The sequence below is a fragment of the Cynocephalus volans genome, chromosome 9 (assembly GCF_027409185.1).
Source record: "Cynocephalus volans isolate mCynVol1 chromosome 9, mCynVol1.pri, whole genome shotgun sequence".
Taxonomy (NCBI): domain Eukaryota; kingdom Metazoa; phylum Chordata; class Mammalia; order Dermoptera; family Cynocephalidae; genus Cynocephalus; species Cynocephalus volans.
In genome coordinates this window covers 109,984,639-109,997,388 of record NC_084468.1, presented here as the reverse complement: position 1 = coordinate 109,997,388, position 12,750 = coordinate 109,984,639, and the positions used below count along the sequence as shown (strand labels likewise).

The window sequence follows — 12,750 nt, the reverse complement described above, 5'->3', positions numbered from 1 at the left end:
TTCTTTGGTTTTTACTCACTGACTGTTTCTTTAAACATGCATATCTGTCTGTAAACTGAAGAAGACTGTGTTCCTGCAGTCAGTTCTTGATTACCACACATAAATTATCTGCCAATTAGATTATGTTTCATCTTCATAACTTCAGTGTCTAATTTTGTCTCAGGATATTGCCTTAGTCTGTTTTCAGTTGCTATCACAGAGTATATGAGACTGGGTAATTTATAAAGAAAAGAGATTTATTTGGGCTTTGGAGGCTGAGAAGTCCAAGACCAGTCAGCCCAACCTGTGAGGGTCTTGTACTGCTTTAACTCACAGCAGAAAGCACAGGAAGAGGGCAAGAGTGCATAAAGGACAAACAGGACAGGCAGCCCTCATTGGTAACTAACCCAGTACTCCAAGAACTGCATTAATCCATTCATGAGGGCAGAGCTCCCATCACCTAAATTCTTCCTATAGGCTCCACCACCTCTCAATCCTTACAGTGGCAATTAAATTTCAATATGAGTTTTGGTAGGGACAAACCACATACAAACCACAGCAGATATTAACATCAGGAAAAAGCCAAGAGTGTTTGTATCATGGATACATAGGTTAATATATAATAACGTGTATTTTATAAGTTTCATTTGTCTATTTTCCACTTGTGTGCATTCCTTACACTCTCTGCTCCTTATTTAATAAATTAAAATTGGCTACTCTAGTCACAGACTACTTAAAATCTTGAAGTATTAAAAGAATATTTACCATATTCTAAATTTGGGACACTTTAAGGAACTTTTAATTCATCTTGGCCCATATAATTTGCCAGTTACTCTTTTCCTATTTCCACTGGCAAGCTTCTTATTCAGAATATGACCTACTTTGTGGATATTGTAAAGAGCTGAGCCTTAGATTTATTAATTCTTGGAGGAGAGGACCCATCTTAGGGCCCATGCAGTCCTCTATAGTCACTAATGCAACGGTGCCACACAACTAATGAGGTTCTTGGACAGTTTTTCATTCTAATGATGACAAAGTGCAAGTTTCAGACAATGCAATGAAAAATTGATTTCACAAAATCATAACCACATAATTAGTTTTCAAAACTATTCCTAGATTACTTGCCTCAAAATCTATTGAAACAATAAGGGATTAAAACAATTAGGGTTTTAATAAAGGCAAAAAAAGAAATAGGCAGTAAATTCATCAGAAGATGAATTATGTCTATGGAAATCTATTGCTAATACAGTGAGACCAAATCAAGCACCCTGAAGACATATATAAAATATGCAGCATGAGCATAATCGACCATCAATAATTCTGTTTGTGACACACATTTGTAAGTGTCTTGAAAACTTATAAAGTCCTTTACTTCACAGTATTTTGCTCAGTAAGTTTAAAAACGTACCAATAAAGAAAAAACAAAATCAGAAAATAATCACAGATTGTTTTCTTTAAAAATATTCTGGAGATCAAAAGCAGGAGAAGATATAAAATGTTTTCTTGCCTTTAGTGTAATCATACTTCACCCACTCCAGCCCCATCATTATTATTTGAGTGGAAGCCTTATCATCTGAAAATACAAAAATAGATTCTCCACCTTTATAAACTGCAGCGACTGCTTCCAAACTGGATCGTGCTGTGGGTTATAAGAGGCCTCTCATCTTCTTCTCCATTTGTCTTCAGCTCATTTCCCTCACATTCTCACCTTCTTCCCTGCTCCAGAAACACTTCCACACACCCCCAATTTGGGATCATTGCTACACCACTCATTGACCCCTAGGAATGCACCTGATCTGCTGACAGTTTGGGCTGAGGGAAGCAAAAATCGTTTTTTCCCCTTAGTTCACACAATATACAGTAATGCTTTCTGAAGACTTTTTAAACAAATAAGGAAGTGAAAACAAGATTAGTAAAAAGCATATATGTATGCTTGTATCCACAGAGCAAAAACCTTTCTCTTAACTAAAACCACATATTGCCTTGGCTTGATAGAATAGTAGTTATGAGTACAAATTTCTGGAGTTACACAAGTCTAGATGTGATTTTCTTTCTATCTATGTGAACTTAAGCAAGTCATTTGACTTGCCTTGAACTCAATTTCCACAGCTATAAAGTGGGAATGACACTGTCTGTGTTGTTGTGAAGTTTAAATGGTAAAATCCCTAAAAAAGCACTTATCACTTAGCCCCATGACCAAACATAACAATACTTAATAAATTTTATAATAATACCTATTATGATTATAATATAGTTGTAATTATAATTATAATTATAAAGGTTAATATTATTAGTAGTATTTTATACCTAGACCTGTTGCCTGTATTCTCCCTGTGAGATATAATACACAAGACATACAGACATTTAATCCAAGCTGCAGTAACTCTGATTCTAAACTCTCTGGGAGAATATCATTTCCAAACTTTGTATCCAGCACTGACCTTACAGATGTCTTAATCAATCATTTCTCTTGGAAATCTTTTTGGTTTCATTTTGAAAATAAACTAATTTATTATCCAATTGCTAAAACTCATTTCTAATCCCATTAACCTAATATTCTAAACATATTTTTAATATATTATTTCTAGTGGCTTCTTTAAAAAAAAAAAAAAAACTGAATTGCCAGATCTCAGTACCCAGACCAATGGTTCTTTCACTGTGGACCATGCATCACCCTCTAGGCAAACCAGAGACTCACTTCAAGAGGCCTGGGAAATTAAAACTGTTTCCATAATACTCCAGAACATTGTTTGCCTTGTTCACTGTGTTGACATTTACACAAGAGGTGCAAAAGCAATGGTGGGTAAAACTGCTGGTGCCTTAGCCCAAATGAAAGCAGTAGCTCCAAAGTATATTAGCAGTAATTGCTAGGTACTCACAGTAAAAATAAAATGCCAGCTTCACTTAAAAAGTGAAGAAATTTCCTTGTAGAAATGGTAAAATTATTAATTTTATTAAATCTAGATTCAAATCTTGATTTTTAAAAAATATTCTATGTGACAAAGAACAAATGTACATAAAGAACTATCACTCTGTACCTAAATACAGTGGCTGTCTCAAAGAAAAGCATATGCTTGAGTTGTGAGCTGAACTATCCTCTTTATTTGAGGAATACCAGTTTTGCTCGAAAGAACACTGACAGATACTATGTTTTTTTAGATTTGAGTATGTAGATACTTTTTTTTTTAAATGAACAAAGGAAGCCTGACTCTTCAAGGAAAACAGCTAACAATATATATTACCAATGATAAAATTTGACCTTTCAAGTAAAAATTCAAAATTTGGAAAACTAACCATCACCATGTGGTTGAGAGTAATATACTTAAAGACTTTTCTGATAAGTTCCTTGTCAATTAAACCAATATTTTCTGAATGATCAATGCCTGATATTTCTAAGTCACAAACTGATAAAAGAGCCATTCAGAATGCAACATAGATCAATGCATTTTCAAGTAACAGAGTATGAAAAGTTCACTGATAGTTTCATATTTAACATTGCAAATAAGTTTCAAATAACTGTCACTTGTGAATTTCTGGTGTAGTATCAAAAACAAATCAGTAATCATCTGAAAAGGATATCAAATCAAAGTATTTTTCCACTATCCAGCTAAATATACTCATGTGAGGATGAATTTGTTTCATATATTTTTAACAACATATTGCAATAGACCAAACAAGAAGATTCTAGAATCCAGCTGCATTCTATTAAGCCAGACATTAAAGAAATTTGTAAAAATGTAAAATAATGTCACTGTTAACTTTTTTCTTTTAGTTTGGAAAAATAAAACTTCTTAAATAAAATAAAAATGTTAAATGTTTAATGTAATTTTTGAATAAGTTAATAAATATATATTTCTTATTGTTCAAAGTGGTAAATATAAATAGATACAACACACCTAAACAAAAGCACCTGGGGGTCCTTACCAATTTTTAAGACCATAAAGGGGTTCTGAGACCAACAAGTTGAATAACTGTGGCCTGGTGGCTACCTGGATATATATACATTGCTTCCTTTCATTTAAACACTAAGTTTTATATCAGACCACCCACCTAAGTTCTTCTTTCCTTTTTGAGTTTTCTAATAATTTTCAGCTCATTTGTAGAACAGAGATCATTAATATGCTCTGACCTTATTCATTTAATGAGTAGGATCAGAGTTACCAGTCCCTCCCTTTCCCCATCTTTTCTCTGTTGATTTTCTCCTGAAGCACAAGAATGTATGTTCTGATTTTAGCTCTTCTACCATCTCATTCAATGAACACATACTGAGTACCTACTGTACATCAGACACTGTAGTAGGCTCGGAAATAACAAAGATGAATAAAACAAATCCCCTGGCCATAATGAGGTCCAGCCAAGTCCCTAAGTTCCCATATAATGTGTTATACCAGAAATGCTTAATTGAAATACCGCATCTCTATGTTTTGTTGAACCTAGAAAAATGGTGCAAACTTTACATGAACTATTCTAACATAATTTAGACTGTGTCCAATCTTCTGAGAATATAAAAAGACAAAAAGAAAGTAAAATAAATCCTATGTCTACAGTCCAAAAGCCATCCTTTGAAGACATTTCTATTCATGCCAGATCCTTAGATATGGCAGGTGGGGTAAGTGAAGGTGTACAACTGGAGAAATCTTTGGAATGAGCAATATCAGAATCACAATCCTTACCTCCCCACCCCATGTGTGAGAGCTAGAAAAAGAATTTGGATGCAATTGTTCCTCTTTCACCCTCTGACACCCTGGTTGCCCATGGAATGTGATCTGCCATGACTTTGACCAGAAACCTGAGTAAGCAGCCCATACTCTTATCTGTGTACATGAATAAATATTTTAAAATGCACTGGACAAAGTCTGCACTTGGAAACAAACAATTAAAAAAACCACCTCTGCCAACCAGGGGTAATTTAGATATTCTTTTTGTAGACTCATAGTAAATTAATTGTTTAAGCAGAAAAGAAAAAGCACTTCATTGTATTTAATTGAAAGATACAACCAGTAATAATAAATGAAATTCTAGTTCCCAACTACTGCTTTCAATATTCTTTAGAGAAACACATTTGCTTTTAATATCAGAAGTGGCTAGAGTTTGGGAACTCAAACTTGGTTTACAATTTCAGCACTTTATTTCACAGAACATACCCTGACAACCTTTTTGTTTTATATAAAAAATCATCATATTGAATTTTCCTCGGATTTTTAAATAAATACAGTACAGTATATATAAATGATACCTTTTCATATCAGTGTTACTTGAGGTAAAAACGTAATAGTTATATAATCCCCTATTACTAACAAAACTACTTACAGTTATTATTTTTTAATCTTCATCTCTATTGCAAAGGTAATAGAATGAATTCACTACACATATGCAAAGCCAGTCTTTGCATATCTGTGAGTAAATAGCAAGACACAATAAATATTCTAATAACAACAAACATTTATTCTCATTCTCTACAGTGTTCTAATAAAATATGATGCACTGAATCATACAACACGTAATAATATAATTTGTTTTACAGTTTAATAAATTTACCTAAAATCTGGAATTGCTTTTCTTCAGTAAATAATTTGGTTTTCAAATTAATCAAATGTCTTTATCTAAGAAATACTTCCAGGGAAGAAAGGGAGTGGATTTAGGAGAGGAATAACTCCAAATCAAAATAAAATTGCATATAACCCACAGCCTGAGTTAAACCAAATAGCTCAACTTACAAGACCCATTTTAAGATCTTTTAAAAAACAATTAGATAAAAGAGGATATTTGGCCTAGAAATCCTTTCGGTGTATGCATGTGAGGCAAAATTGAACTCCACTTTGAATTATATCCCTAAGAATTATATCTCTATTTATATCTCCAACGTCCTCTAATCCATGAATATGCTGCTCCGTCCATAGACCAGACATAGCCAACTATTATGAAATAAAAAATCATAAGAAATTTACAAAAGATAATAATAAATGAACATTTTAAATAAAGAAAATCTCCCACTATTCCCCACCCACCCAAAAAAAGAAAGCAAGAGAAAGAAATGCATGAGCCTCAATTTTACTAGCATGTTGAGTCTGGGTCACTGCCAACCATCACAAACCGCATTTGATATTTTATGTTTTTGGCTGAGTGACACTAGAATGTCTTTGAGGGGAATGGGAAGCAAGAAAAAGAGCTCAGAAATCAGCAAACAGGAACTTTCCAGAGTATAGCTATATCATTTCTAATTGCTTATCAAAACAACATTGAAAGTAGTTCAATTAAAAAACAAATCAATGATACATGGACGTAGTAGCCTAAAATGTGCCCCAGGAAAGGTCAAGCTTGGCATTTTTTCGGCTTATGTTATGAAACACTGATTTCTTACCCACCAGCAGACAGAACAACATGTACCTATACCATGGCATTGAATAACAGATTTGTCTCAAGAAACAGCCTCTAATCTCTTTTCATTCACAGCACATTTCATGCTTTAGTTTAAGAGGGAAGAGAAAGATTACTCTAAGTCAGAAGATAGTGCCTAAAATGTTAAGGCAGATGAGATCAGGAATCTCCCAAAACTTGGCTCAGCCCATTAAAATTAGTCACTGTCTATAAAGAAACTGCCAAGACTGCTGAGGATGTGAAAGTTAATACCATCCTGATGTAATCTGTCAGTTCATCCTCTACCGCCACTCCCCCTAAAAAGCTATGGTATAATGCTGGTTTCTGCCAAAGCTCTTCATTTTGGAATAGGAATTTCTTAATTCTGAAATTGCCCATCCTCTAGACAACTTCCTTACTGAGAGGTATTTAGGTTAGTTCACTGATTTAGCTTAGATAAATGGATATTTTTTTCACTCTGAAATGGTTAAATATTACTCCTTAGCCTTATACATGTGATTTCTAAGAGGTAAAATATAAAGTGAAAAAAATATTTATTGTTTAGTTTTAACCAGAATTAAAGCTCAATTTTATGTAATTCTTCATTAGTCTTTGTGATAAGACATTTGGATGTGTTCCTGCTTGTAAAATTAACAATAAACAATAAAGATAGATAATTATAGGAAGTAAATATAAAGGGAATGATCTTTCTAAATAACACATCAACAAATAATAAATGACTACAAAATCATTACCTCTGCTCTCTGTGTTCTGGGAAAAGCAGTTGATTTTTCTATGGCATAAACATCCACCAGGTAAAGACATGCTCCTTGCTCCCGGTCCAGAATGGCTGCGGTCTGAATTGTGCCAGTATGTCGTCCAATAGTAAAGAGACGTCCAACAGTTTTTTCCTCACAACGAACTGAAACAATATAATACTCCACTGAGGCTTCAGATCCTCTGGGGCTTGAGGCCTCTATCGATATTACATTTGTGCCAATGGGTTCCCCTTCCTTCAAATTAGTTATATATTTGGGTTGAGTAAAAACAGGTCCATCAAGGCCCTGAAGAATGACAGTCAACTCGGTGGTTGATTTCCTCCTTTCAGGGCCCAGGTCTGTTGCTGAAACTATGAGATTGTAGATCAGCTGTGAAGGCACCAGCGCGGAAGCCACTCTTAAGTCTCCACTGTAACGATCCACAATAAAGGTGTCTGTGTCACCATTGATGATCTCGTACTCCACCTCTCCATTAGCACCTTCATCTGGGTCGGCAGCCATAATTGTTGTCAGAACAGAACCAATCACAGCTGAAGGGTCTGCAGCAAGGGCGTTTTGTGATATAAACATTGGGACATTGTCATTGAGGTCTGTAACCAAAATGGTCACATTTTTCAAAGCATACCGTCTAGTTTCGATGGGCACAGCTTGATCATTGGCTTTTATGGTCAACTCAAAGAGATTAGCAAATTCCCGATCTATTTCAGCATTAGTATATATAGTCCCTTTGACTTCATCTATGCCAAAGTGGTTGCCTCTTGGCATCTGTTGAATGATTGTGTAGGAGAGTTGCCCATTAATATCTGCATCAGGGTCATGTGCAGTCACCGAAATGACAGAGGTACCAATGGGAATGTTCTCAACAATAGACTTGAAAATATCACCAGGAGGAAAGCTAGGAGGATTGTCATTAAAGTCCCTCACGTGTATAACCACTGACATTGTAGATGAACGAGGAGGCCTTCCTTGGTCTTTTGCTGTTATATTTAATTTGTACAAAGACTGTGTTTCAAAGTCCAATTTTTTGGCAAGAAAAATACTCCCAGTGTTTGGGCTAATGCTAAAAGTTCCATGGTTGTTAGTCCCAGTAATACTGTAATGTAAATCAGCATTGTCACCCGAATCAGAATCAGTCGCAGTAACAGAGGACACAAGTTCACCAATTCTCATGTTTTCCAAAACATCAATAAATAGTGTTGATTTAGGGAAAGATGGGGTATTGTCATTTTCATCTAAAATATCGATATTTAAGGTACAGGTTGAATTGAGGGAGATTGTCCCTGAATCCACTGCTTGAATTACAAGGGAATATGCAGGTGTTGCTTCATAGTCTAATTTGCCAATTAGTGTGACCTGACCAGAGGTACTGTCTATAGCAAACTGTCTTTCATCATTTCCTTTTGTTATAGAATAATGAATAAGTCCATTATTACCTTCATCAACATCTGAGGCAGATACCCTTAAAACTTGTGTCAGGTTGGCTGCTGACTCTGATATTGTAGCTTGGTAAAAGTCTTTCAAAAATTTGGGAGCATTATCATTTATATCCTTCATGTAAACATGGACAGTGGCCTGATCCTTGAGAGGCTGGGGAAGCCCCTGATCTGTTGCTATGACTGTAAAGCTAAATACTGCAGTCCCTCTCCGCCTCATGAGAGACTCCCTGTCAAACTGATGAGTATTTGTAATTTCCCCACTGATAGCATGCAACTCAAAATATGGCTGCACCATTTCAAAAGCATACCTTACTTCTCCATTTGGCCCAAAGTCTTTATCTACAGCACTTACTTTGCCCACAAATGACCCAGCTCTCTGCTCCTCTTCAAAGTAAAATGTGTAATTGGTGCTGTTAAAAAGAGGTCTGTTATCATTTACATCTTCTAAAATTATAGTAACATTCACAGTAGCACTAAGGGGTTCCACTGCTCTGTCAGAGGCAACAACCAGTAAAACATATCTGTCCTGAAGTTCACGGTCCAGTTCACTCTTTATATACAATTGACCATCTGGGAATATGCCAAAAGCATCCCCTGTATTTCCTTCAGCAATGGTATATGCAATTTCACCATTTGCTCCTGAGTCCTTATCAGAAGCTTGCACTTTAAAGAATCGAGAATTCACAGGTTCTGATTCAGAAAGGGTCACCTCATAAGAAAGCTGGTCAAACACTGGTGGATTGTCATTTACATCATGGACATAAACTGTTAAGATGACACTAGAGGAGAGCTGTGGAACACCCATATCAGATGCTAAGACTTCTATTTGGTAAGACCCAGAATGAACATCCAAGGGTCCTAGCAGACTGATATTACCATTCTTTTCATTGATAGCAAATAGGTTCTTGGGGTTTTGCTTCAGGCTATAGAATACCATGCCATTGACACCTTCATCGGGGTCCACGGCTTTGGCTTGGAAAATGCTATGACCTGCCTGCCAATTCTCCACCACATTTACACTCTCTACTGCCTGAAGGAAATGGGGAGAATTGTCATTTAAATCCTTGACTGTTATGTTAACCATAGTATCTCCAGTCACTGTGCCCCCACTGGCCACTACTTTCAGCTGATAAAAGGATTGCTCTTCTCTGTCAATCACACTTGCTGTGGTAAGCTGCCCAGTGACCTGATTGATAGCAAACATACCTTTCTGATCCCCAGTAGTAATAAGATAACTGATGTTGGAATTGAGATCCATGGTGGATGCAGACACACTACCCACATGATAGCCCAGAGCTACGTTCTCAAAAACCACGAAGCTGTAGGCAGCCTGGCTGAATACAGGTGGGTTGTCCTGAGTGTCCAATACAGTGATGGTTACTATTGCCTGGTTGGTAGATTGTAAATTGCCACCATCAGTAGCCACTATTTGCAACTGGTAAGCTGTTTTTTCTTCTCTGTCTAGGGCCATTCTCGTAGAAATAACCCCACTCTGAGCATTGACCTGAAACCGAGACCTGTCCCCAGCTGATATACTATATTTGACAGTTCCATTGGGACCCAAGTCTGGGTCAGTGGCAGACACTGTGGTTATGTAGCTACCTCCAGGCTCATTCTCCTGAATGAGAGCAAAGTATTGGACTGGGTAGAACACGGGGCTGTTGTCATTCATATCCAGAAGACTCACATTTATGCGAGCCATTGATGACTGAGGAGGGGAGCCCAGATCTGTGGCCAGAACCAGCAGGGAGTAGAAGGCTTGCTCCTCCCTGTCTAAGGAGGAGACGATACTTAGTCTTCCAGACACAGGATCCAGACGAAAGGACCTCTGGTCAGTCTCAGACTCTTGCAGGGAGAAGCGCACTGTCCCGTTGTCACCCAGGTCCCCATCAGTTGCCCCGAGCACCAGTAGTTCTGTCCCCGTTGGGGCATTCTCAGCCACAGATACATCATACCCTTCTGGCTGGCTAAATACTGGCTTCTCGTCATTCACATCCAGTAGAGTTACTACAAGCTGGGCATAGGAAACCTTGGGGTGGACTCCCTGGTCCCGAGCACTGATATTCAGTACAATCTGGGAAGCAAGCTCACGGTCCAGGCCCCCAGACGCTCCAGTGGTCACCAGACCACTATGTTCACTGATATGGAACCATCCTAGTCCATTGCCAGACACGATGCTGTAACGCAGATTAGCATTGAGACCAGAGTCGCCATCTGTGGCGGATACTCCACTCACATAGCTTCCCGGAGGTGCTTCCTCGCTCAGGTTCACTCTGTACACCTGCTGCGCAAAGACAGGCGGATGGTCATTGATGTCATTGACGAAAATCACCAGGCTTGCCACAGACGAGCGCGCCTGGACCGCGGCGGCAGGGGGCGCCCCGTAGTTGTCAGACACGGAAACCGTGAGGTTGTAGGAAGGGATGCGCTCCCGGTCCAGGGCACTGGCCACTTTGATTAGGCTCAGGTTCGGCACTTTGCTGCTCTGCACCTCAAAGTGGCGCTGCTCATTGCCCCCTAGAATCTGCACGGAGATGTTCCCGTTGGCCGCGGGGGAATCTGCGTCGGTCACGGTGAGCAGAGCCACCACAGTGCCCACTTGCGCATTCTCATCTACCGAGGCGTAGCGCGAAGTGGCAGGGAAGTAGCGGAACTTCACTACAGGGTCGTTGTCGTTCACGTCCAATAGCTGAATCAGCGCCTCGGCACGCCCCGTGAGCGAAGGCACGCCTCGGTCCATCGCCTGCACCGTAAGCGAGTACTGCCGCCGGGCCTCAAAGTCCAGGGGCTCCCGCACCGTGATAAGCCCCGTCTCCGGATCCATTTGGAAGGGGGTTCCCTCGTCCTGCAGCCGATAACGGATGTCCGCGTTGGTGCCCTCGTCCGCGTCCGCCGCCGCCACCTGGAGGACGCTGGAGCCCACAACCGCGTCCTCAGGCACCCCCGCCTGGTAGTGAGAACTACCAAAAACCGGGGGGTTGTCATTAATGTCCTGTACAGTCACATTTACCTGAAGGTAGCCCCGCCGCTTTGGTTCGCCCTTGTCCTCCACTTCCACCAAGAGCTGGTACTGCGGGGTTACCTCGCGGTCCAGCCCGCCCTTGGACACCAGATGCAGAAATGCGCCCTCGCCACTCGGGTTTAGAGTGATGTCCAGGCGAAAGCGGCCCGCCTCGTTGCCCCGGATGATGCGGTAGGAGCGGTGGTCCACACCATTGGAGCCAATGTCCGAGTCGGTAGCGGTGTCCAAGATGACTTGGCGCCCGCTGCTACTGTCCTCCTTGAAAGTGACCACAATCGAGGGGTCTGGGAAGACGGGGGCGTTGTCGTTGAGGTCCCGCACGAGCACTCGCACTTCGGTGGGGTAGGTGGGCGCGCTGGAAAGGACCACCAGGTTGATCACGTCGCTGGGCAGGCTTTCGCGGTCGATGGTGGCGTTGGTGTACAGGGCTCCGGTGCTACTGTTTATGGCAAACAGGGCGTGGCTTTCGCTGAGCCGGTAGGTGAAGCCGGGGCGCGTCTGGATGGTGCCTACCAGAGTGCCAGGAGGTTGCTCTTCCAGCACTTGGAACACCTGGCGCTGCTCGGCCCCTCGGACCAAGGCCGACCCCGGGAGCAGTGACAGCAGCCAAAACACTCGAAGGAGCTGAAATACAGATACAGTGTGCAGCGGTAGCCACGGGCGGCCAGGAGCCCTGCCTGCTGCCAAGTCCATGGTCCTGGCTCCCTGGAAAGGGGTGATGAAGAGAAGGAAGGGGTGAGGCAAACTGAATGATATTTACAGAGATTAAGTAGCGGCAGTAAAAATTCAGTCGATTGCTCGGCCTGAGACCTCTGCTATTTCAAAGAACATCCAGTTCAGCAAAAGCAAGTCGCATCTGCAAAAAGTTCCAGGTAGTCAGTTGAACGAAGTGCAAGAGAGATACAGTGGCGAAAAGCGGCAGGGCAATCCGCAGAACACTCCTGAGAGTTGGGTTCCCAGAAAAGTTTCTAAAATCTCTTATATTCCCCCCCTTTACTTTGTTTTTGAATCCAGAGTCTGAGCGTTTTCGCCCGGGTGAATGTGACTTGGTAGCCGTTGCCTGTATTTAAGGTATACGAGGAATCATAGCAAACAATTGTCTTCAGAAACTTTAGAACTTACCCACAGAGAAGAACGTGAAGAAGGAAGAACAAACTGGAAGCACTGGAAGTCGGTA

At 40.3% G+C, this 12,750-nt stretch overlaps 1 protein-coding gene across 2 annotated transcripts in view; it reads right to left on the bottom strand.

Moving 5' to 3' along the window:
- Window positions 1-12,266, bottom strand: part of FAT4 (FAT atypical cadherin 4) — a 157,765-nt gene extending 145,499 nt beyond the window's left edge. For both annotated transcript variants that reach the window (XM_063108595.1, XM_063108596.1), the window contains exon 1: window positions 7,092-12,266. In XM_063108595.1, coding sequence (XP_062964665.1) covers window positions 7,092-12,266 — 5,175 coding nt within the window. The remainder of the gene's footprint in view (window positions 1-7,091) is intronic.
- Window positions 12,267-12,750: the final 484 nt, after the last annotated feature.